General features: G+C 44.0%; 1 protein-coding gene across 5 annotated transcripts in view; it reads left to right on the top strand.

The window, feature by feature from the left end:
* Positions 1-15,488, top strand: part of IMMP1L (inner mitochondrial membrane peptidase subunit 1) — a 231,369-nt gene extending 215,881 nt beyond the window's left edge. For all 5 annotated transcript variants that reach the window (XM_086955824.1, XM_086955826.1, XM_086955825.1 and 2 more), the window contains one exon: positions 15,351-15,488. In XM_086955824.1, coding sequence (XP_086811950.1) covers positions 15,351-15,419 — 69 coding nt within the window. In that variant the 3' untranslated portion in view covers positions 15,420-15,488. The remainder of the gene's footprint in view (positions 1-15,350) is intronic.
* Positions 15,489-23,173: the final 7,685 nt, after the last annotated feature.

Genomic DNA, 23,173 nt, shown 5'->3' with positions numbered 1-23,173 from the left:
TTGTAATTTTTCTCTGTTAGAGTTCATCTCATAGCAATCATTGCTTACCGAAAATGTCCTACACAAATGTCCCTTTTCTGAAAGCCTGTATTTAAGGATTTCTTGGAAGATATTGAAAGATATGATATATCTTCCCTCAGGAGACCCTCTCGTCCATGGTAATTGAATATTGTCCCTTCTTTCCTTATGAGTCCTCCAATTAAATGCATTCATAAGGCTTCTCTCAAACACTTAATCATCGAAAGCTTCCTTCTTGGTAGCATGACTTCTGCTCCTAGAATTAGTGAGTTACAGGCCCTACGTTCATATGAACTATATACAGTGTACCACAGCAACAGGGTAGTGATGAGGACCCATTCTAAATTCCTTCCCAAAGTAGTCTCAGATTTTCATATCAATCAGACTATTGCATTACCTACATTTTTTTCAAAATCCTCCTTCTCCTGCAGTGAGGTCTCTACATACTCAAAGTCTTTAAAAAAGTCAAACAACTTTTTAGGTCCCGCTGAACCAACGCGCATGCGTTGTTCTGCGAGAGTATAGTAGGCAAAACAAACTCTTGAAACCAGCGAGGATTGTCCTCAATGCATGTGTGGTACTCAAGCGCGACGCTTCCCCAGCACGCGCTTGGCCTCACTTCTCAATCACACCTCATATGGTGTTCCCTCCCACTCGCTTGCACATCAAAGCCTGCTGCTCCCCCGCCAATGCTCTCTCGCCCCGCCCCCGCCCACCCCCACAGCAACGCCAAGAGCTTTTTTTTTTTTATTGCCGCGCGGCGTCACTTTTACGGCCGCGCGGCGCCAATGCTTGTTTTTTATTCCCGGTCAGCCTGCAGTTTGGTTTTCAACGCCACATGTCCATCTCGTGAAGCACAGAAACTACTTAGGTTGAAGTGGGCATACGATACAAACCAGCACAACAGATGTACTGAGCCGCGGCCACTTACAAACACACACACACAAACTGTCAAAGCAGCACATTCCAGACTCATGTCTACAATGGCAATGAGAACAGGTTGGAGCAGCTTGAGAGTCGAAACCAGTTACCAAAGATGCACTCTGCAAGGAGGCGGAGTAAGTAGGAGCAGACATCTGCACAAAAGACAGTCTTTCACAAACGTATGAAAAGCTGCACACCCTGCTTAGCGCATATTACTGAACAATATACCTTTATGCACAAGACAAGAACAGAGATCAAGTCTCCAACCGGGCGATGCCACCTACATAGAAAAACAGACTAAATGCAGGAGCAGGGAAGAAGCTAAAAAGCTGACGTCATTTATATTTTTCTCCATTGTTAGGAGTCCCTTCTCTTTAGGGCGAGCGGTAGTGCCTCTTAAGGGTTCAGATGGTCGCATGTCTTCAGAGGCACCAGTCTGACTTCAATAGAAATCTGGAGGATTCAAGACCATCACATCAACTCGGGTCCCACGATAGTTTAAAACAAGACACAAGAAATCATTTGGCAAATCCGATCTCCATTTTAGATGAACTAACTCCTTACAAAAGTAGGTATTACATTATGGTAAAAGCAGACCACCACATAACGATCTGTATTTCACCAGCGGCCAGTACAACCCGCCCTCAACACAATAACACCAGAATTTTACAAATCAATCGGGAGGCATATTTCACAAATAGCACTGCCATCATAATGAATAGATCCTGTGACATATTAACAACTAATAATACAGACCCCAAACGAAGTTCATGTTTCCACTCAAATAATGGACATTACCAACGTCAATAGTAGTCATTTTATTGACCTTTAGGAGGGTAAAAGGCTATGAGAGAAGTGCACCTAGGTCTACACAACACTAAGTATTCTACAGAGCAGGGGGCCAGTACAATGCTAAGGGCTATCCGGGCCAAAACCGTCTTTATCCCTGTTAGATGTTAGAGTTCAGAGTGGTCTGCTATAAAAAGGGAAAATAAATAAATAAGCTTTAAACTATAATTGGACCGGTCTAGACTTTATTTCCACATTTAATATTTGTACATAACATGATTTTTCGGATGTGCCCCAGTACACCCACCTCTACCCCGGAAACTGAACTGCTGCCAGCCTACCAACCACAAAACCCACACATTTTCTCATTTAAAGAAATGTTTTACACAATGGATACAAATGTCAGGGAAAAAAAGGATACAGCTTGGAGGGCTCAACTATGGAGACTCATAATAATGTAGAAATAGAAAAAAATACCAATCAATGTTGACAATTGCAGTAAGTAGATGGATAAAGAGAGCCTGGAAGTACTCAAGAGTGGATGCCACAGCTGGGAGACGAACTGCTCATCTGCAATAGGTCTTCAAAATGAGCAGCTCCATGTGCTGCATCCACCACCTCTACCCGCCCACACACACACACACACACAACTACACACATAAACACACCCAACCACACACACAGACACATACGCAGCCACACCCACAACCACACACACACACAGACACACACAGACACCTGCAACCACACACAGACTCACACACCCAGCCACACACACACAACCAACCACACACACAACCACAAACACATAACCACACACACAACCACAAACACATAACCACACACCCAACCTCACACATAACCACACACAGACACACACACAACCACGCACACATAACCACACACAGACACACCCACATAACCACCACACCCACAACCACACACCCACACACCACAACACACACCACAACCACACACACAGACAACCACACACACAGACAACCACAACCAACCATCAGTGCACACTTTCACCAGGCACAGACACCATCAGTCGTCAGTGCACGCTTTCACCGGGCACAGACACCACCAGCTGTCAGTGCAAGCTTTCACCGGGCACAAACACCACCGGCCATCAGTGCACGCTACCACCAGGCACACACCACCAGACGTCAGTGCACGCTTTCACCAGGCACACACACACCACCAGCCGTCAGTGCACGCTTTCACCAGGCACACACCAACAGCCATCAGTGCACGCTTTCACCAGGCTAACACCAACAGCCATCCGTGCACGCTTCCATCAGGGCACGCTTCCATCTGGCACACCACCAGCTGGCAGTGCACACTACCACCAGTGCACAATTTCTACAGAGACACACACCACCAGCCATCAGTGCATACATCAATTGTTAACGCATCCACAATTAACTATTGTAGCAATCGCAGTATGGCACACTTTACTTTTAAACATATTCATCTAAAGCATGCCACCATTGCTACAAAAATAAATACAATTTTTTTTGGCCTGCAATTGATAGACTTTTGTTGCAATTGGTGCTGCAATATTTAGCAATGCCAATAGCTCAAACTTAATTAATGCGAGACCTATTGCATTGCAAATGCTTGTTATAAACTATGGTCCTTTGTGGACTGGATTTGCCAGCTCTAAATAGTCCTTGTCTAGCTGGATTGTCGCCGGCTACTTTTGCATTACTTAGAAACTTGTCTTCAGAAAGGGAAAGCGAGAGCAAGACCTAGGTGCATTCTCCCCAAAAATGATGTTTTCCTCAAGTTTTTTTGAGAACTGTTAATGTTAGTTTTGAATCCATTCTCCAATAGTTTTTATATGTATTAGTAGAGCATCTGGAAACCTTTTGGCAGTTTGAATTTTAAGAACCAGCTCGTCACTTGTTCATTTCCATGCTACAAGGGACCAGTGTGTCCTAAATTCAGCATAATTTAGAAAGATGAGACCATTTGAGAACTATATTGGCCCTTAAATAGTCGGTCATAATTGCTCCAATATATTCCTAATTTGTGATGGTTTTAGTTTGGTTAGCGTGTCCCTATTGTTAGAGCCCACCTAATAAAGTACCCCCTAGCTCATACATAGAAGTTTGGCACAAGCATTATTCCCGTTACAATTCCTCAAACTGCTCTAAACTCACAAGGGTGTCTGGGGGGTGCACCACATGTAAAATAACGTAATCGATCCAATCTGGATGCCTTAAGTTAACCACGGCAAATTTGGCAGCTAACAGCGAGTATTTTACGCAAAAATAATAAAGAGCTGAAGATTCATTTAAATAATTCATATGACTTCTATTTTGAAATACCAGTACTTTGATATTAAACAATAAACTTCTCTGATGTTAATGTATGACTACAGGATGGCACCTCCTGCTAGATACACATGACCCTTGAACCACCCAACAAAAGGATAAGATGTTTGAGTGTTGGAAGTATGAATCTTGGAATGATTGTGGGCATGCGCATGCATGTGTTGGTGGTTTTACAGCTGGTTTGCTGTGTTACACCTCGGGGCATTTTAATGATATACGGTATAGTGTAGAGCCAATGTCGCCATCACTACAGCTACCCTCCACCTTTTTTCAAACATAATTGAATCTTTCTTTACCTTTGCTAAAAAACTGCTTGTGCTGCCAAGGATGTGGGGGGCCTTGATGGTGGTCAATGCACATTTTTTGCCTTGACTTGAGAACAACCTTGATCAATGTCATACTTTATTCTGCAAAATCTTCTGTAGATACTTCTGAGGCTCAGCGCCGCATTCAACACCGTCACCCATGACATCTCGATCTTCAGACTCAGGAGACTGAGAGTGTCAGGGGGTGTTATTACTTGGCTACAATCCTTCTTAGTAGACAGATCTTTTCAGTTCTTCGAAGGAGAAGCTCTGTCTAAGAGTATAGCCCACAGTTGCGGTGTGCCTCAGGGATCCTCCCTTAGCCCCACTTTATTTAATATGTACATGAGGCCGCTGGCTGAGAAATCCCAAACTATTTGGCATAAAAATTGTTACATATGTTGATGATACACAACTGGTCATGGCCTTAAACCGCCCAGAAAACTCATCTGCAAGTTTAGGCCCTTGCTTAGAGGAGATTGCCAAATGGATGGAGGTCTCATGTTTAAAATTGAACGGAGACCAGACTGAGCTCATGCTCCTAGGCAAATCCCCAACAGCCAATATAGGGTTACTGTGGCCAAACTGTTTTGGCCCTGCCCCACCACCAAAGAACCACATTAAAAGTCTTGGCATGTGGCTGGATCCCTCCCTGACCTTTGGATACCAAACAGCTAAACTGTCTGCAACATGCTACGGCATCATGAGGATGCTTCGGAAAGTTCTTCCTCTCCTCCCGTTCCTGGTAAGAAGAATAATGGTCCAGGCTTTGATTCTCTCGCACATGAACTACAAAAATGCCCTTTATCTAGGAGCTCCTAAGGCCACGACAACCAGACTACAGATCATTCAGAATTGCGCAGCCAATTTGCTCCTAGATCTCCCTTATCGGCAATCTGCCAAACCTGCTTCGAGAACTCTACACTGGCTGCCAATATTGGAGAGAATCCAATTCAAAGCACTCTGTATTACCCATAAGTCTTTCAGAGGAAAGGTCCCGAACATAAGCTTGCGCTTGGCAAACATGATGCTCGCCACAGTGCCAAAAATAAAAAGAGCAACAAGCGGCGGCCGCTTTCTCCTATAATGCGGCGAGGCTAAGGAATTCCCGCCCCCCTCATACGTCAGGAACCCAATCCTCTGTCTTTTCAGAAACTAGTCAAAACTTGGCTTTTCAAAGTCACTACTCAATAAAGGTGCTGTCTTGTTCAGCATCGGCAAATAGCACTGGGTTGCCTCAAGGTAGCTATGCGCTCTATAAATGTTTCTTTAATTTCATTCAGTCACAGGTGAGCAACTTAGACCTCCTATATATGCATGGAATGCATGAGTGCGCAAGGATAGACACACAGCCCTGATAAAGGCCCCACACCTAGATGGGCTTGCAGCAAGGGGGGAAATATGTTGGCAAAAATCAGGGGCAATTGAGACACTAATGCTCAATTAAACCATGTAGCTATTTTTATCTCTGACCACGGTAACCTACCAAAAAAATGGAATCGCTACTGGGTATACCGTAAGGGATTTTTATCAAGTATTTTACCTTCCTGGATCCCTGCTTTATCCATAAAAATACTTTTTATAAGAATTCCCAACTCTGGTTGAGTTCGCCATGGTGGTATTATCCTACTAAGGTGTGGATAGTCGCCGATCAGCATGTCAGTATTTAATGGGTAAGTCGTCTACTCCAAAACCTGTGGATTTCTTAGTAGTGTCTGTCGTAGTGAGGAGATGTACCTGGGCACTAGGACCCTGCCCACACCAGAGCGCAGGGGACTAGACACTGGACACCGCTTCCGGTTAGGAAGGGGCGAGGCAGGAACTGGCGACTTAGGGTCGGTACAAGAAGGAGGGATGTGGTATCTGCATTAACGGAGTGGTAGCTGCAAATAAAGAACCCCTACACTCACCTGCCAGTCACCGTGTCATTATTTCAGGACCTGGGCGGTGGGACACAACATCTGGCGATGAACGTAGTGAGCCGGACCCAAGCGACGATGATCTGCATGCTCCGCGACATCTACCTGAATTAGCGCTGCACCAGGAGCCCACCCTGGTCGCCCAGTGGCAAGCAGTAACATTGGGATGTCAAGAACCCACCCTTAGTTCTCTGCAACGTTTCAGAGCTTACAGTGATGTCGGGAACTCACCCCGGTCACGTGCCAAGGACTGCACTGAAGCATGGTCTCAGGAGCCCGCCCTGACCATCCTGGAGAGAGCCCACTGCTGCGTCCAAGCGGTAAGCACCCCAGCGTTCCCTGCCCTGTTTAAGCCTCCGATGCACTGATCTCTGTACTGCGAGAGCTTCACCTTCTCGGCGGCTATCTTTGAGTCAGGCAAATAGGCCTAGGAGCACCGTGGGAGCTCCTACGGCCATTTTGAAGTTAGGCATCACAATTGGTACTAAAGCACTCGAGTAGTAAGCATCATACGTCAAGAGGCACAGTACTTGCACTCTTCCCAGCGGATCCTTTATTTATTTGTAGGTTTGTATAGCGCTAGAATCGACTCCCGGAGGAGTATCTCTGCGCTCAAAGCAAATGACAGAGAGCGGATGAACTAGAAATCTAGGGACAGTGCTAAGTTTGAAACAAAAATGTTTTTAACAGTTTCCTAAATGCACAGTGATCCGTACAAAGCCTGAGGGAGGCAGGGAGTTTGTTCCAAAGGCAGGGGCCAAGGTAGGAAAGGGACTTTCCAGCCCGTCTTGCCCTTCTGATGGGGGGGGATTCGAAGAAGGGACTGATTGCTGGAGCGGAGGGCGTGTACTGGGTTATAGGGGACAAACTTCTCCGCCAGATACGTAGGGCCCAGGCAGTGTATACCCTTATGGACAACACAGCAGGTTTTGAATTTGATCCGTTGACGGATCGGCAACCAATGGATCTTTTCCAGCAAAGGGCGTGATGGAGATCTAGGTGGAGCATTCAAAACTAACCTTGCGGCAGTATTTTTAACCACCTGGAGCCTGCTGAGTAAGCTGTTGTTTGCTGAGATCAATAGCCCATTACAATAGTCCAGGCGACTGAGCACCAGGGCCTGAACGAGGGTTTTTGTAGTGGGGTCCGGTAGTAAAGGAAACACTCTTCGGAGTAGTCCTATTACATGAAAACAGGACCCGGCTGTTTGATTTACGTGCTCTTTTAGAGAAAGACCTTGACCCAAACAGACACCCAGGTTTTTCACCACCTGCTTAGGGCTAGGGACGGGGCCCAGATTTAAAGGTCACCAGTCCGGTGTTCACAACAGTGTCACTTCCCCAAAGAGCATTACCTCTGTTTTTCCTACATTACACTGCAGGAAATTCGAGGCCATCCATTGTGAGACAGCCCTCATGCCTTCTGAAAAGGACTGTTTAACCGCCTTGGTTAATGACTTACATGGGAAGAGAAGCTGAGTGTCATCAGCATACGACACTGGGATGAATCCGTATGATCTCATGAGGCTGGCCAGGGGGGGCCACGTAGATGTTGAAAAGTGTAGGGCTCAAACATGAGCCCTGTGGCACCCCCTTTGTAAGCTCTACGGGTGCGGATCGGAATGAACCCATACTGACACACTGTGTGCGGCCCGATAAAAAGCTCCTCATCCAGGACAGCGCCGAACCCCCGAGCCCCACCTCCTCCAAACAGCTGAGCAGAATGTCATGGGATATCGTATCGAACGTTGCGGATAGGTCCAATAGCACCAGAATCATAGAATTCCCTTTATCCTGGGACATTCAGATGTCATCAGTCACCGAGAGGAGTGCTGATTCGTTGCTATAGTTGGGCCTGAATCTGGACTGGGAGTGGTCCAAACTTCCGGTTCGTTCAATAAAGCATGACAGATGGGTGTTGACGTGCTTTTCCGTTAGCTTGCTCAGGTATGGAAGAAGAGATATGGGTCGGAGGTTGGATAATTCGGTCCAGGGGATGCTAGAGTTCTTACGAATGGGTCTCACCTGCGCCATCTTCCACTCCTGTGGTACCTGGCCCTCCTAGAGACTGGATCATAGGACCCAGTGACTTGCCCAAAGATGGCATAACTCAACTCTTGCAGGAATAAGGTCTAAAGGGGATCCACTCTTGATTTGACCAAAAAGAGCCTCTACCTCACCCAGAGACGCTGCAGGAAAGTCGGTAAGCAGGATGGGATTAGTGGTCCCACGATTCTGTGGTGGCAACATAGGGCAGCTCGTAGGAATACTCGTTCTGGTGATCTTATAATAGATCATCTCTATCTTGTTGGTAAAATATAGAGAGATGTCATCACATAGTTGTTGTGAGGACAAATAAAGACTCTCACTGTCCGTAGGCTTAGTGAAAGATTGAAGGATCCGATACAAAACCTTGGAGGCATTGCCCGCCTTAGTTAGTTGTGAGGCAACGTAGTTCTTTTTGGCCAATCTGATGTTCTTATGATATGTGGCCAGGGCAATGTAATAGCGGTTTTTATCTTCCTCAGAATGAGATTTTCTCCAGACCTTTTCTAGCTTACCTGCATGCATAGCAAGTTCTTCCACCCTTTCAGTATGTGTGTATCTTCCAGAGGGGGCACTATAGGCTGACTTACATAGGAGGCCTGAAACTGACAATGCCGGCAAGAAATCGGACTTTCCTGGCATGGCCAACCCTCAGCAGCGCAGCCTTGCAAGGGGGCTGTCTGCAAGCTTAATAGCTTCTGGATCGTATAACTGATGCGGCTGTCTGCGTTATAGTCCCTATCTGGAAGACCAGGATTCATGGCCCCTGGCCCCGTTCTGTCGCAGACGGGCTTCTCTTTGGCTTCTCTTCGGCGCTCACCCTGCGCGCGAACGGTGCACGCTCGAAGATACACGAGGGCTAAATAGTGAGAGCTTAACCAGCATATCGCAACAAGCTCTATACACATCACATGCTTGCGAACCATTTGCTACTGACATGGCTTACAACGGAATGCAAATATAATTCCGAGCTCAATCTTCTTACACCCTCTTCCCCTTGATCTCTCTGACTCTCAAACGAAGGGTGCTCGGTGGTAGAAATGGATCAGGCGCTTCGAACACTATCTGCCCGCCGCCTTCAAAAACTACACAAATGAACAGGTCAGGGATCTGTTCCTAAGCTTTGTCTGGGACGAGGTGAAGATCTGCTCATAACTTTCTTGCCTGATTTCATTACTACTTGCAAAAGCCTAATAAAGTGTCTTGCAGACAGTTTCGACCTCCGCAGAATGTCGACTTTGAACAATACGCATTCAACAGAGTGAGCGGATAAGTCCCTTGGCGATTTTGCTACTAAGCTGGATTACCTAGTGACCTACTTTGAGTTTGACAAATTTGACAATGAGGAAGCAATTAGGCTGGGTATCATTAAAGGATGTCACTCCACTGGGATTTGTGCAAAAATAAAATAATCATACATGCTAACCAAAATACTAATCATGGCCAGGACAGAAGCGAGGGCCACGTCGCACACCATTCATATGGAAACTGGGAGAACGCGAACAATAAAATAATAGAACAAGCTCTTTGCTTGCAAAAAATTGTGTGCAAAAGCAGACATGACAAATCACTGCCACCTTTGAACCAACCTGAGAGAGCATGCTATTGCTGTAGACTGCAGTAGCTGCATGTCGGAGCCTGCCTGGCCATGGGACAGAAGTGCTGAAAATGCAACTGTCACAATCACTTTACGATGTTTCACGGATTCTTCTCAGTCACAGAACTGTGCACAGAGACTCAGGACCTCAGTGAATTAGGGTGTACCAAAACTCTCCTTAGTACCCAAAATCCCCTACCAGACTAGCCTCAGTGTCTCATTAGCTCTTCGTCCTATAGCAAAGTCACTAATGATTAGACAACCCAGAACATGCAATTTAGGATACCTCCGGTAAGGTGGGAAACATGGACGCTCTTTCGTTATACTCTCATACCAGTCCAGAACAGGGAGTAATTGGAGATACGAGCAAGTTTAAAATGTTTATTTTAACGCTGCGATCTCAAGTGCAGCATCTTAGCTAATACAAGCAGACATATGATCAGAAATAAGATTGTCAGAATAGTTACTATTCCATAGAATACAAAGGGAGAAAGCATGTTATAATGCTAAATGGAAACAGGTTAAATATATACCTATATTTCACCCTCCCTTGCTAGTAGGTTATTTTATAACTAAAGAAGGTCTCTTAGGCTTGCATAGGCTACCCCAGAGTTTAGCAGGAGTGAATCACATTGAGTTCTGCAGAATCTCTCAGCATACTAAAGTTCTCCAAGTGTGTTCTATCATGCCTACACAGTGTATTATTAAAGGCGCCAGTATCTGAGCTGTCCACAGCTGCATATATGTTATGTCTAGAACCTGCGCTGATCAGTTCAAATAAAAGCAACAGTGTTGATATAACCTTGAAGTCTCGGCACTCACTGTTCAGACTATGCTTACAAAGCAAGTCTAGCAATGTGGAAAAACAAGTTATTCTCATGTGAAGCAAAACTCGCAGCCTCACAAGAAACAATAACTAACGTGTGTGCCGTGTGCAAAAGAAAGCAAAAGGTAAAATGGTGTTTAAACTTCTAATAAGCTCATGCTAACTTAACACTGTAGAAATGCAAGGCTCAGTCCCACCACAACGAGTGTCTGCAAGGTCACGAACAACGTCGACTAGACAAGCAAGGCACATGGAAGCTCGCAATAGCATCCCCTCAACAGACTCACTTCTGCACGAGGGACCATAGAACGCCTATACCTTATTACTGATGCATCGGCAGCCTAGAACACCTCCGAGCATGTCCAGCTGATCGAAGAGCTTCAGATTAGGAAGATGGCCATAGTGAATCTCCAAGTAGGGAATCACACAATGAGATTTGTCTTCAACGGTGGAGTCACATGTAACGTGTGTGTCAGAATATGATGAAATGGAACAGAAACCCCCGTGGCTGCCCTCCACTGTCTATGTTTTCACCTGGGGTGCTAAACACCCCATAACGAACATAGGAACATTTGTGGAGATGCTCACAATAATTCTTCTGTGAAGGTAGAGGTGCACGTCCTAACGGGCAACATACCAGCACTGTGTTTATTAAGCAACGTCACAGCTCAACGCATGGGTCTCTGGCCATGAATTATCACATCTGAGCTCCATGGCATTTTGAAAGAGTACCAGGCGCTCTTCAATGGGCTTGGAAAGATGAAGGACATGCAAGTCACCCTTCAGATCAATGAAGCAGTGAAGCTGGTAGCTCTGAATCACTGCAGAGTTCCAGTGCACCTCTAGCTGCAGGTAAAGGAAGAACTCAAGAGCCTACTAGCGCAAGACATAATTGAGCCCGCTGAAGGACCAACTCTGTGTGTGTCCATGCTAAACAACACAGAAAATGTGCATGTGTTAACATGCCTATACCGAACACAGGGATCGAAAGGGAACAGGATCCACACCCTCACCTGAACTACATGATCGCTGCCTCAATGGAGCCTGTGTGTTTTCCAAGCTAGACCTATTCAAAGGCTATCACGAGCTTAAATTTGACCTGACGTTACATTACCACACTCTCCACTCACCTGGGGCTGTTCCGCTACAAGCACCTAAACTTTGGAGTGTCATCCTCAGCTGATCTAGTCCAAGAGATGGTAGAGAGAGTGATAAGGCCCATAGCAAACTGTCTAAACTACGACGACATTCTATTATTTGGTTGCACAAATGAGCACAATGTTCTGAGGGAAGTATGCAGCCAGATCTTTTTTCTTTTTTCTTCACTCATTGGGAAAGATTAACTGATTTGCTCAGAATCACAGGAGTGTTGTGCCGAGACCTAACAAACATTGGCATAGCCAAAAGGTCTTGCCTTTGAGACTATTGGCTTTGCGAATGCCTTTTGTTCATTCTGTACAGCATGTAGCCACTTTGCAAAGCTTCCCTGCTGCTGTACAGCATGGCTTCAAAACATTGCTATTAGCGAGACCCGTTGGCTTTGTCAATGCATGTTGTTAATATTGTGAGGAATATTCTAGTTGGCAGATTCAAGAGCTCTGAGTTTTTTTTAACGGAGGTTTTTCACAATTTCTTTTGATGGGAGGTCTGATGGAGCCTTAGAATAAAAAAGATAATCCAGACCTGTCGTATGGGAGAGGATCTGGCTGTAACAGCCAGAGCTGCCGACTTTGGAGCTGGGGAACCAGGTTTGTATCTCGGCATCAGCTCAACATCCTGTGATTCTGTGTAAATCACTTAATCTTCCAGTACCTACCAAAAATTAATGTGTCCTTGTGTAATGTAACTGGTGCTCATGAAAGTGCTCCAATACCTTAGGCCACATAAAACTACAAAAAAAAATCTGTTGTGCCCCGGTAAGGAATATTCACCAAAAGTATTACAGAACCATTTTGCAAACAACGTTGACCACCTAAGTTATACGACTGAAAAAATTGGGATGTTATGTGTTCACAAAAGACAAGTTTTTAAGGAGTAGCGTCACTTACAGAGGAGAATACTTTAAGTGGTCCGGATGAAAATTAAAGAAGACTCCAAACTGATAGCAACTGTAATTCTGCTTCCTGATTTCTCTCCCCTGATATTAACTCCTACTAAACCAGCCTTTGCAGCTACGCTTCTCACAATGCCTCCCCCATCCTGTGTCCGCCCCCCCTCTTTACCCCTCTCCCCTCCCTGTGCTGGCCGATTTTTGAAAAAAGTATCGGGGTATTTACATTTTTATACTGTGATGGTACTTTTTTCTTTTTGCAGTTTTATATAGCGCAAACTCGACCCTTTGGCATCAGAGTGCTTTACATGAGCACCAGTTGCATTCAGACGGACACGTACATGATTTTTTTTTTTAAGATGGTGGGAGATTAATTGATTTGCCCAGAATCATAGGATCTTTGAGCCTCCCGTCAGACTCGTACTTGGTTCCCTAGCTTCAAGGTATGCCGCTCTAGCCATTAAGCCACAGCCTCTTCCCTTTGACTGTTTACTTGGACAATGTGATTTAAGATGAGACTCAGATGAGTCAAAGATCATTCAGAAATGGTTAAAGCCTTGTTTGTCTTTTATTAACCTCAATTATGCAGTTGCTGGTATGTGGCATGGATGAAGGAGTATATTCTTTTGCTGAGAAATTGGCAATATCCTCTTTTCACCGTATCACTTTTTTTGGCCAGGTGAAATGTGTTAAAAGCTTGTAATGATTTTATTGAGCTCCGCAGTAGCAAGTTTAGCATTAAGAATGTGCTGGCAATCAAGGATTGTTCATCCCTTTTTTGGATTTCACATTCCTGTTTTTTCAAGGGCTCAAGGTCAGCATGTACAGCTAGGACTACTGTTTCCATTGCGTCACCAGACACATTCAGGTCAAGTGTGTGTGACTTGTTAGACGTATACCAACGGTTAGAGAGATTCAAAAACATCTTTGGTGGGGGCAATCTTTAGCACCTTCTTTACAGCGGGAACCCCTCTTTCAGTGGACTCTTATGGGCCTCACCTACCTAGGGATTTTCCTAACACTGACCTCAGGAGTGTGCCAGGAAAAACATTAAACTCCTCCTCACCGAGACCAAAGCCCTCACAATAGCATGGCGATTGTATGCTCTTTCATGAGTGGGCAGGATCGCATTCCTCACAATGACTATTCTTCCTGAAATATTCTATATATTTCGGGGAGGGGAGTCAGACCAACTGTGGTGCACCATAGATCACAGCTTCATCACCTGCCCTCTTGCAAAAGTCCTGAGCTGCCAAAACCCCAGTAGTGCTGCAACCTCTACAGATCACCCATTCTTAGGGTCACAATGCACACTTTGGACCACTTGACCAGGCACATGGACTTTACCACAACACCCTTCACTCGTGACAACAGTGGTTGGCAATACATATTTTACTCTTGTTCTCAATAGGTTACATCTCCAAGAGTGGACAAAGAGGGAGTGTTGCAGAATATGCAGTTTACCCCACAAGGGTGTTATGCGGTAGTTTGAGGATCTCAAATCTACTTTCCGGATTCCGGAAAAGGAAACATGTCACTATTAACAGCTATGTCACTGGGTCTTGTCTCCATCTTGAAAAGCAGCAGCAACCTAACGCCTGGCCTACATTGAGAGGTTTCTCCACAGTCTACATACAACACAACACTTAATATCACAGCTGTATACCCTCCACAATGGTAACTCCTCAGATCACGAACACTCCTATCACACCAGCTGGGAAATAGAACTGAGGTTACAAATAGTTCGGAAACAACTGGAGGTGACACTCTATGAGCTCACCCTACTCTGCTGGCATCGATTTGGGGAAAGGGGCTCTATTTTTCAAATACTGTGGAAATGTTCCAAAGTCGCAAGTTTTTGGTCAACAATTCCCTCAAACATAAAAGAGAATGATGAGGAGATGACTCATTGTACAGTATCAATGGTGCTGGGCTCATCATCAGAGGGCATTTAACGTTTACACTCCAACTGAGTCAGGAAAATATCCCATTTACTTTTATGACAAACTTTGGCTTCAGTGGTTATAGCAGCTGATAGTCAACGAGAAGATCACATACGACTTGAAGGACGAATTGCCCCTTTTTGCAAAACAATGGGACCTGACACTTAGAAATCTCAATGCCAACAACAGAGATATAACTTAGCTAATAAGACTACAGACCCTAAGGCTGTTCGAGGCTAACAGGCAACTCTGTGACTCTGACTAACCTGAAGGGCTTTCAAAAAAACAAGAGGGCTTCTCAGTGTATATAAAGGATGGGCGTTGATCAGAGGGCAGTGGGAGGGACTGTTGAAGAGAGTGGGAAATTTCCTGCAAATAATTTATAGTGAGTTTGTCCGCTGTGCGCTATAAATCCTAATAAATACTATTGAAAATTAAGTGTGTGTGACCAATGCGGTCAACTGGAGTGTATGGAAATGATTTTTGCCTTAAATTAGATTCACATAAAAACATGATTAATCTTATTTCATTAAAATCATATATAACGGGTTCACTTCTGAGCTGTTCTGTTCTCTTGTTTCATATTTTGCAGATCTGGCCTCCGGCTGATTTTGGATATCTACAGGAAAGTCCTAATGGCCGTGTAGCTCGAGATGATTGAGTATTAGGCAATATTTCTGTTCATTTACAAGTATTTTTATTAATTTACAATAAATTATTTTTTACGTTACTGGAAAACAAAACAATGTGTGTATCATTTAATTTGTTCTAGATCTTCTGCTGGTGTGCCACCTCTTTGTCACTAATATCAACCAACAAAGTGCACAACAGGTAACTAAAAACGAAATGTCTTGGAAAATGGGTGGTGGGCTGCTTCATCGGGTGAGAATGCTTGAACTCTGTTGCTTCGCTGTGGAATATGTCTCCCAAACGTCCAAAAGACCTGGGAGGAGAAGTCCGAGTAGGAAGTGACCAAGGTGTGTGTTTGGTACATAAGATGCATCTTCATCCTGCTGAGCGAGACACATGAACGCTGTTGCTTTATTAGGGACTATAGAAAAGGATGAAATCCGCTGCACTCCTTTTTTAAAACTGTTTAAACGAGGAGTACAGATAATTGAATCTTTTAGGGTGCTCAGGGTGAACCCCTATCTGTCCGAGAGGGGCAGGTCAATGAAAAGAGGAGTACCTTACAGGCGTAAGGTGGAGAAACCTGAGCACTCCTATGTGCTAATGAAAGCCATTTACACGATGAAGTTCAAAGAAAAATTCAAAGTTTTATTCACTTAGTTTTACAAATGCGATTTGTCCTTCTGAATTAGAACATCGTTTTTCCAACTTTTCAACTTATGAATGTGATCATGAAATAACCGTCCACTCGAAATCTTGTTTACTTGAAAAACTATGTTCTAATTCAGAAGGACCATTCGCATTTGTAAAACAAAGTGAATAAAACTTTGAATTTTTTCTTTGAACTTCATCGTGTAAATGGCTTTCATTAGCACATAGGAGTGCTCAGGTTCCTCCACCTTACGCCTGTAAGGTACTCCTCTTTTGCTTTGTTAGGGACTAACACATCCCAGAAGTCCCTGAGGGCAAGGAGGAGGAGGAGGAGATGGTCAAGATGGTTGATTCTAAATAAGACTGCCCTTTATCCTGCTGCGCAGAACATACCTAGTCAAGTGCGGGCCTGTCCGAGGCCCAGAAAAGGCTGCCCCCCCCTTTCATCTGAGTTTTTTCTTACTCCCTTGTTTGTTTCTCCACTATGGGCAAGAGAAAAGCCCTGCATTCAATGAGTTGCTAAGAAACAAATATCAAACTCTTGATAAATTGCTTGCCGGTACTGTGGGTGTCATTTAGGAGGACATAGCTGACATGGAACAGCCTATTATTAATGTTGCGCATACGGCCCACGAGAGGTCTTCTTGTGCGAACCCCTCTGATTACGTAAGCAGGCCCTTATTGGTGAGAGTATAGGTTTATTCTACTGCTATGGGTGAGGCAGGCCAGGAGGTTCCCCTGATGAGCCCCACATCCTAAAGCAACATGCTATGTACCTGTAACAATAGCTTTCTTTTAGGCCTGTTCGTTGATTTGAAAAGCAGTTAATTGCATTCAGGAGTGACTGGCCTCAACTGAAACATGTCTTGTGCTTCCTACATTTTCTAGTCTGAATGCGTCTGCTATGATGCCACCTTCTAATGTGTCGACCACTTATGGCCTTGGTGACTGACAGAGTTCTTATAATATAGGTTTGAATACTCAGAACATAAGGCTGTAGTATCCAGCCCCCTTGTTGAGACCGTTTTCACTTTTAAGCCCATAACGAGTAATGCAGTGATTTCACCCACTTGACCCATTCCTCTTCATAGGATTTTTCCACAATACCGTTTTCCTCACTATCCGCTCCATATGTTTTGGTTCTAAAAAATTTTCTAGGCTTAATTAACGCTCAGTCTGGAAGTTTTGCCGAGCTCACGAATAAGACTGTGTTGGCTCTGTTCTCACTTAAGAATTTTTCACATTTCTTTTGAAGATTGACTCGTGGTGAGAAGTGACAGTTGAATTGGAAATTCACTTGAAGATTTAGAGGGAAACTGCATAATTGTGAACTTCAGAAACAAGTCCTTGGTGATCTTATTTTCTGCTCTGAATGCTGGGTTGTCTCCAGCCTTTGTGATTTTTGCAGTTCCCTTAGTTTTCTTCTACAAACCGCAGTTGCCACAGATTGTGGTATCTCAGGCCAGTTAGTTGCTCTTAACAGTTTTGAAGTAACCACACACAACAGATTTGAAACTCTGTCTCTGGATGTTAATGATTGACCTGTGGAACAACGTTTTCCTAGCTCCAATACTGTGTTTCCTCACACGTGTGGTGTGTATTTTGGTGCTATTGCAATCCAAGAGAGTGTCCTAAAAGTTTCAGTCCTCAGGCCAGGCAGGAAATTAAGTAAAAGGGATCAGATAGCTTACAGATGTAACATACCCTGGATTGGAAAATTTAGAGTGGATGCAGTACATTTATTCAATATTGTGTTTCTCCAGGAACCTTTGACAGAATAGTTGATTTTTACAACAATATTTTTACCAAGACAAACTGCAAAAATATAGTCAACCTAGAATATGTATTTACTGGTTTAACTCCGAAAAGTTTTTTAGGGGAAACCTTTTTTATTAAACAAGCTCATCAAATAGTACAGAAATTAACATAATTATAATAATGACTCCCTGCCATTGGAACAAAGTGTCATACCACATTCGCGCCTGCACCAACCTCATGCAGTTTAAAAAACTTCTTCAAACCTGGCTGTTCAATCACTAGCTAGTTGTCTCCGCTTCTGCTCTGCCTGTTATTGTGGAACCGAGAGATCCCTTGGGGATGTAAGTTTTGCGCCTGATAAAGAAAAATAATAATGATAATAATAATAGCAGTTGCAGAAAAACGGCACAGGATACTGTTGTGAAAAAGGTACATTTTCACTTGACACACTGGGTCCGGTGGTTAGTCTACAAACAGAATACAAGAGGGTACGACGGAAATATCTTATGCTTACACTCCTTCACATTGACAAAGAAATCCAGCACTAGCGCTATGGCAATCCTCTAGTTAAACCCATTCCCAGATACATTTGCCAAGAGCCCCAAATGTTCTCCCATTTCTTGGGGCAATCCCTGCTGTGATGCAACACTTCCTCTGCCCTCTGGAAACAATCAAGGTCTTTTTCCCCTTCTGGCACCAATGGCGGGAGGCATGCCCCCCACCTCCGTTACTGTTACGTTTTGCCACTCCCAGCGCCAACCATATACGGGCGTGCCTGGGCCAATTCACCTCCCCCTGTTTAACTCCGAATATTGACCAAATGGTAGACAGAGGTATGTTTGTATTGTTGTGAGGGATTTTAATGTAAATATTGGCAACTATGACCTGCTGCCTTACACGGAGATTGACAACAGGTGGTCTGGCACAATATAAAGGAATAAATCTAAGCAGACTGCCTTTCTATTATGTAGCAGGGCCTCTTTGTTCTCCAATTTTGCTCTGGTTCCAACCTATGACGCTCAGGGAAGCCAACACACCAAAGATTCGATTTTTGTATCTTATAACCTTACAAATTATGTAATTCGCTGTCAGGCAGAAGTGCATTAGCGAAGCAACCATAACTCATAATACTTCAGTGACGTATCCCTTTTTTGTCCATAGGACATTAAGCAGTACCCCTGTGTGAATTTAGTAGACTAAAGGCCTTATTATGACTTGGGCAGTGTGGCAAACACAAGGAGAGGATGGACGGAGCCCTGAATCTTTTCAGACACTCACCCCCGTCACAGATCTGGGTTGAATCCATCATCGTTATTTAGCTCACTTCGCCACCTCAGTTCAGACCCAGCCATATGCAAATCAGTCTTGACCCTGTGCCTCATAGGAACAGTCCAGCTCGAACTGCCAAGCCAGGTCTTTACTGAACCGGAAACAAGCATCCTGGGACCGGTTTCAGGGTAACACCCTCATCAGTCAGGCTAGCTTGAATCCATGGCAAAGTTAGCAAGTGAGAAGCTGTGTTATCACCGTACACTCGATGTTTAACTAGCAATTTTTAGTTGAATATTTACTTATAATCTGGTTGGCGCTACATTTGTAGCCTGACCGTGCCTTTGAATAACAGGATGTGGTGTGGGGAGAGTAGTCTGTCCACCAAAATGTGCGCACAATATACGTTGAAACACATCGGTTTCTTCACAAAAATCAATGTATTTACTTCAAGTTTGAATCTTCTTGAATTATTCTTTAAAATCAATCTTTAATCCATAGACAAATGGCACTCATAATAACAGTCTTGTGATACAGTCTTCATGTAGTTTGTATATTCTTATATACCTAATACATTTCGGGTCAACAAACGAGGACCCTTCATCAGGAGTCTGTAACAAGGTTAAACAGGACCAAATCAGATACTCCACAATGGATAAAACAAATATATCAATCAATAATCATACGAATGATTAAAAAGAGCATGCATACCAGAGATTCAAAAGAACCCGAAAGTGTCGAAAAAATATGCAAAAAGTGCCTGACAGAAGGGTGCCTAGCAGGGTGAACGTAAAACTACGTAACGTATGTGAATGGAGGTAGCTAAATGGTGAAGTTAAACGAACTCTGTGAGCATCGAAAGTAAACAGATTGATAAAACATAAAACACGCGAAGTAGTGTGCCGAGTTTAAACGGGCAAGCAAAACAGTGAAACATGCACGATATACGACGGATTTAGCTCCAATCGCTTAAGGAAAACTTACATGGGACCGGACATCGCCGTGTCTCGATAGAGATTCAGGAAGTCTAACTCACGGTAAACGTGATAGGTCAAAATATGTCATGTGATCGGAGTAAACTAGCCAATGGGAGCGTGAGGTCAACGCCATGTAATATGGGTGTATGTGCTTCAAGGAAAAGAAACAGCTCGGAACAATAAAGTTGTACAGATGAACAACACCAAACGAAGTGTGAACCATGTGTATAACAGAAAAAGTGAAGAAACCTTAAAAATCGATCGTAAAGGGACAAAAAAAATGGGTTAAATGTGCATTCTCAGGTAATGCGCAAAGAGAAAATTAAGACTTTACACAAGGCACATTTAACCCATTTTTTTTTGTCCCTTTACGATCGTTTTTTTAAGGTTTCTTCACTTTTTCTGTTATACATATGGTTCACACTTCGTTTGGTGTTGTTCACCTGTACAACTTTATTGAGGGTCCTCGTTTGTTGACCCGAAATGCATTGGGTATATAAGAATATACAAACTACATGAAGACTGCATCATAAGACTGTTATTATGCGTGCCATTTGTCTATGGATTAAAGATTGATTTTAAAGAATAATTCAAGAAGATTCAAACTTAAAGTAAATAAATTGATTTTTGTGAAGAACCCGGTGTGTTTCAACATATATTGTGCGCACATTTTGGTGGAAAGTTAGCAAGTGACCCACGTCTGGGCATAGCCTGCCAAATTAGGGCCGCCACGCCAGCGCCCCACTGCCAAAGCAACAAAGCCATAATGCGACTGCCCGCCGTATTCTGACAAGAATCCAGGTCTGGTGGTCCATCTGCGGCTGGCCCAGGTTGGTGCAGTGCTAAGGCTCATATGTGAGCCTCAGGAAGGCACTGCAATGGAAACACCATAGCACGTTGCTACAGGGCATGGAATACTAAGTCCATGCCCTGCAGGCACTGGAGGTGCATGCAGACGGGGGGACAACATGAAAACTATGGCAGTGAAGAAACTCCTAATATGCTTGCTGTGCCGCAACAGCACCACTGGCATATTAGAGGCCTCAGACCACTGCAAGACCGACAGGGATCACGGATCCCTGGCGACAGCAGTGGTCCCATGGTCGTCCGACCGCCCAACCTGTTATATGGAGGTCGGACCCGTGGACTGCCAAACTCAAAATAAGGCCGCAAGGAACATGTATTTAATGGCTTCTGGCTGATCCAGACCAATATACATTTTTAATTGTTAGTGGTAATCTCTCTAGTATTATGTATTGTATTGAAGAGTCAGCTAAGGATAATATTATGGATAGATTCTGTGCTATTACCTCTGTTAAACAGTTCTTGGCGTCCAGGTAAACCTCCCCAGTCATCAGTAATCCCAGCAGATGGTTTTGTAGCTCATGCTCAAGGGCAACCTCTGACCTACATCAAAAATTCAAAGAACACATAGGAATATTGAGGAGGGCATGAGACTTAAATCTTGTTTATAAAAAGCTATTCACTGAAGAAAGGAGGAAATTCGATCCAAGGCACAGGAAGATCTTCTAGTTTCCACGAAGTCTAATGACCAATGCCTCTTTTGACAAATTGTTGAAAGACCATTAATAGGACAGACCAGCTCTCCCGCTACATGTATACATCTAGTGGTGAAACACGTTTTAGTGGTATTTACAGTACTGGTTCTTTGCCCCAGCTAGTCATTGACGGTGGAAAAATGCTTGGTGTTTATATGTGGTCAAAGAGGTTGCAGCATGCCCACTAGGTAAGGCTTCAAGGCCAGATGGGGTTCGCCTTGACTTATTCAAACACAGTGTGGAACTGCGGGCCTCCGTTGTCTCTAATTTTGTAAATGCACTTCGTAAAACAAGGTTGCTGACATCTTTGTCTCAATGTATTATCGTCCCTCTATTCAACAAGGGCTAACACAGTAACCCTCACTGTTAAAGACCAAAATCATTAACAGACTTCTTTAAAAAACAAGCATTTGCAATGCAATAGGTTCTTGCATTTACAAGAGTTAGAGCTCTTGGCATTGTAAATGACAATGCCTTTATGTGTGGATTTTTAAAACCTAAACAAAAGGCATTGTCATTTACAATGCCAATAGTTTAAACTTGCATTGCAAATTCTTGTTATCATGGTGCTGTTAGAGGGAGAGTTTGTGGTTCAGCGGTTGGTGCTCCTGACTCGGTTGGGGACTAGTGTTTTAATTTTTAGCAAAACATTTAATCTCCTGCCCAGGACCTAGCAAATTAAATTATAAATAAACAGTGATCTCTTTGAGAGGCGGGCATGCAGTGTTGGGAGGTGTGGGAGGTGGGGAGAGAAATTAAAGCAAGCCATGCAAAGGGCATGGATGGAGGAGGGAGAGGGAACAATGGAGGAAGATTCTATAGATTTCTCGAATTACCACAGCGCCCGCTTCGCCAAGCGCCCATGCAGCGGGGGTGAGGGGGCATATTTAAAAGTTATATATTATGTGAAATCACGCTTCAAATACCGAAACAAAAAAAAACACCCCACATTGCTAAAGCTGGTGTCCCATCAGTGCTATTTAGATTAATTAAGCAAATAGTTCTTCCCATGGGCTAATGCAAGCTATACCGTACGGACACAGTAAATGGTCCAGTCCTTATGGGAGGTTACACCTGAAGACAGGGAAGTACTAAGGAGGGACTAATAAGCCTATTAACAAATCAAAAGCCAACATTCACAAGTCAAATCTGCCAATTGAAAATATGGGCGGGGAGTGGGCAAAGATTCAATTCCATACCCGAATACAGCATGCCTCGCAGAGCAACGCATGCGCTGCCCAGGCTCGACCTAAAAAAAAGACAATGTTGCAAAAATAGAGTTAGGTGAGCCGTGCACAACAAATGAAAAGTCGCACCATTGTTAAAGTCCAAACACGGCATGCTGCACTGCAAAAAGAAAAGTCAAAGTTGCAGGAGAGCGGGTCGTGCCTGCAACAGGATGTAGAAGAAAGTCATGTAAGAAAATAGTGCTCACTGACTAAATAAAACATACAAAGTAACAACACATGTAATCTGGGCAGTCCTCGTGTGAGTTTACAACATGAGAAAAGGAGGTACTAAGGAGGGATTACTAAGCCTATTAACAAATCAAAGGACACCATTTACATAGG

Source organism: Lissotriton vulgaris, chromosome 2_1, assembly GCF_964263255.1.
Source record: "Lissotriton vulgaris chromosome 2_1, aLisVul1.2, whole genome shotgun sequence".
Lineage (NCBI taxonomy): Eukaryota > Metazoa > Chordata > Amphibia > Caudata > Salamandridae > Lissotriton > Lissotriton vulgaris.
This window is presented reverse-complemented; position numbering and strand designations above follow the sequence as displayed.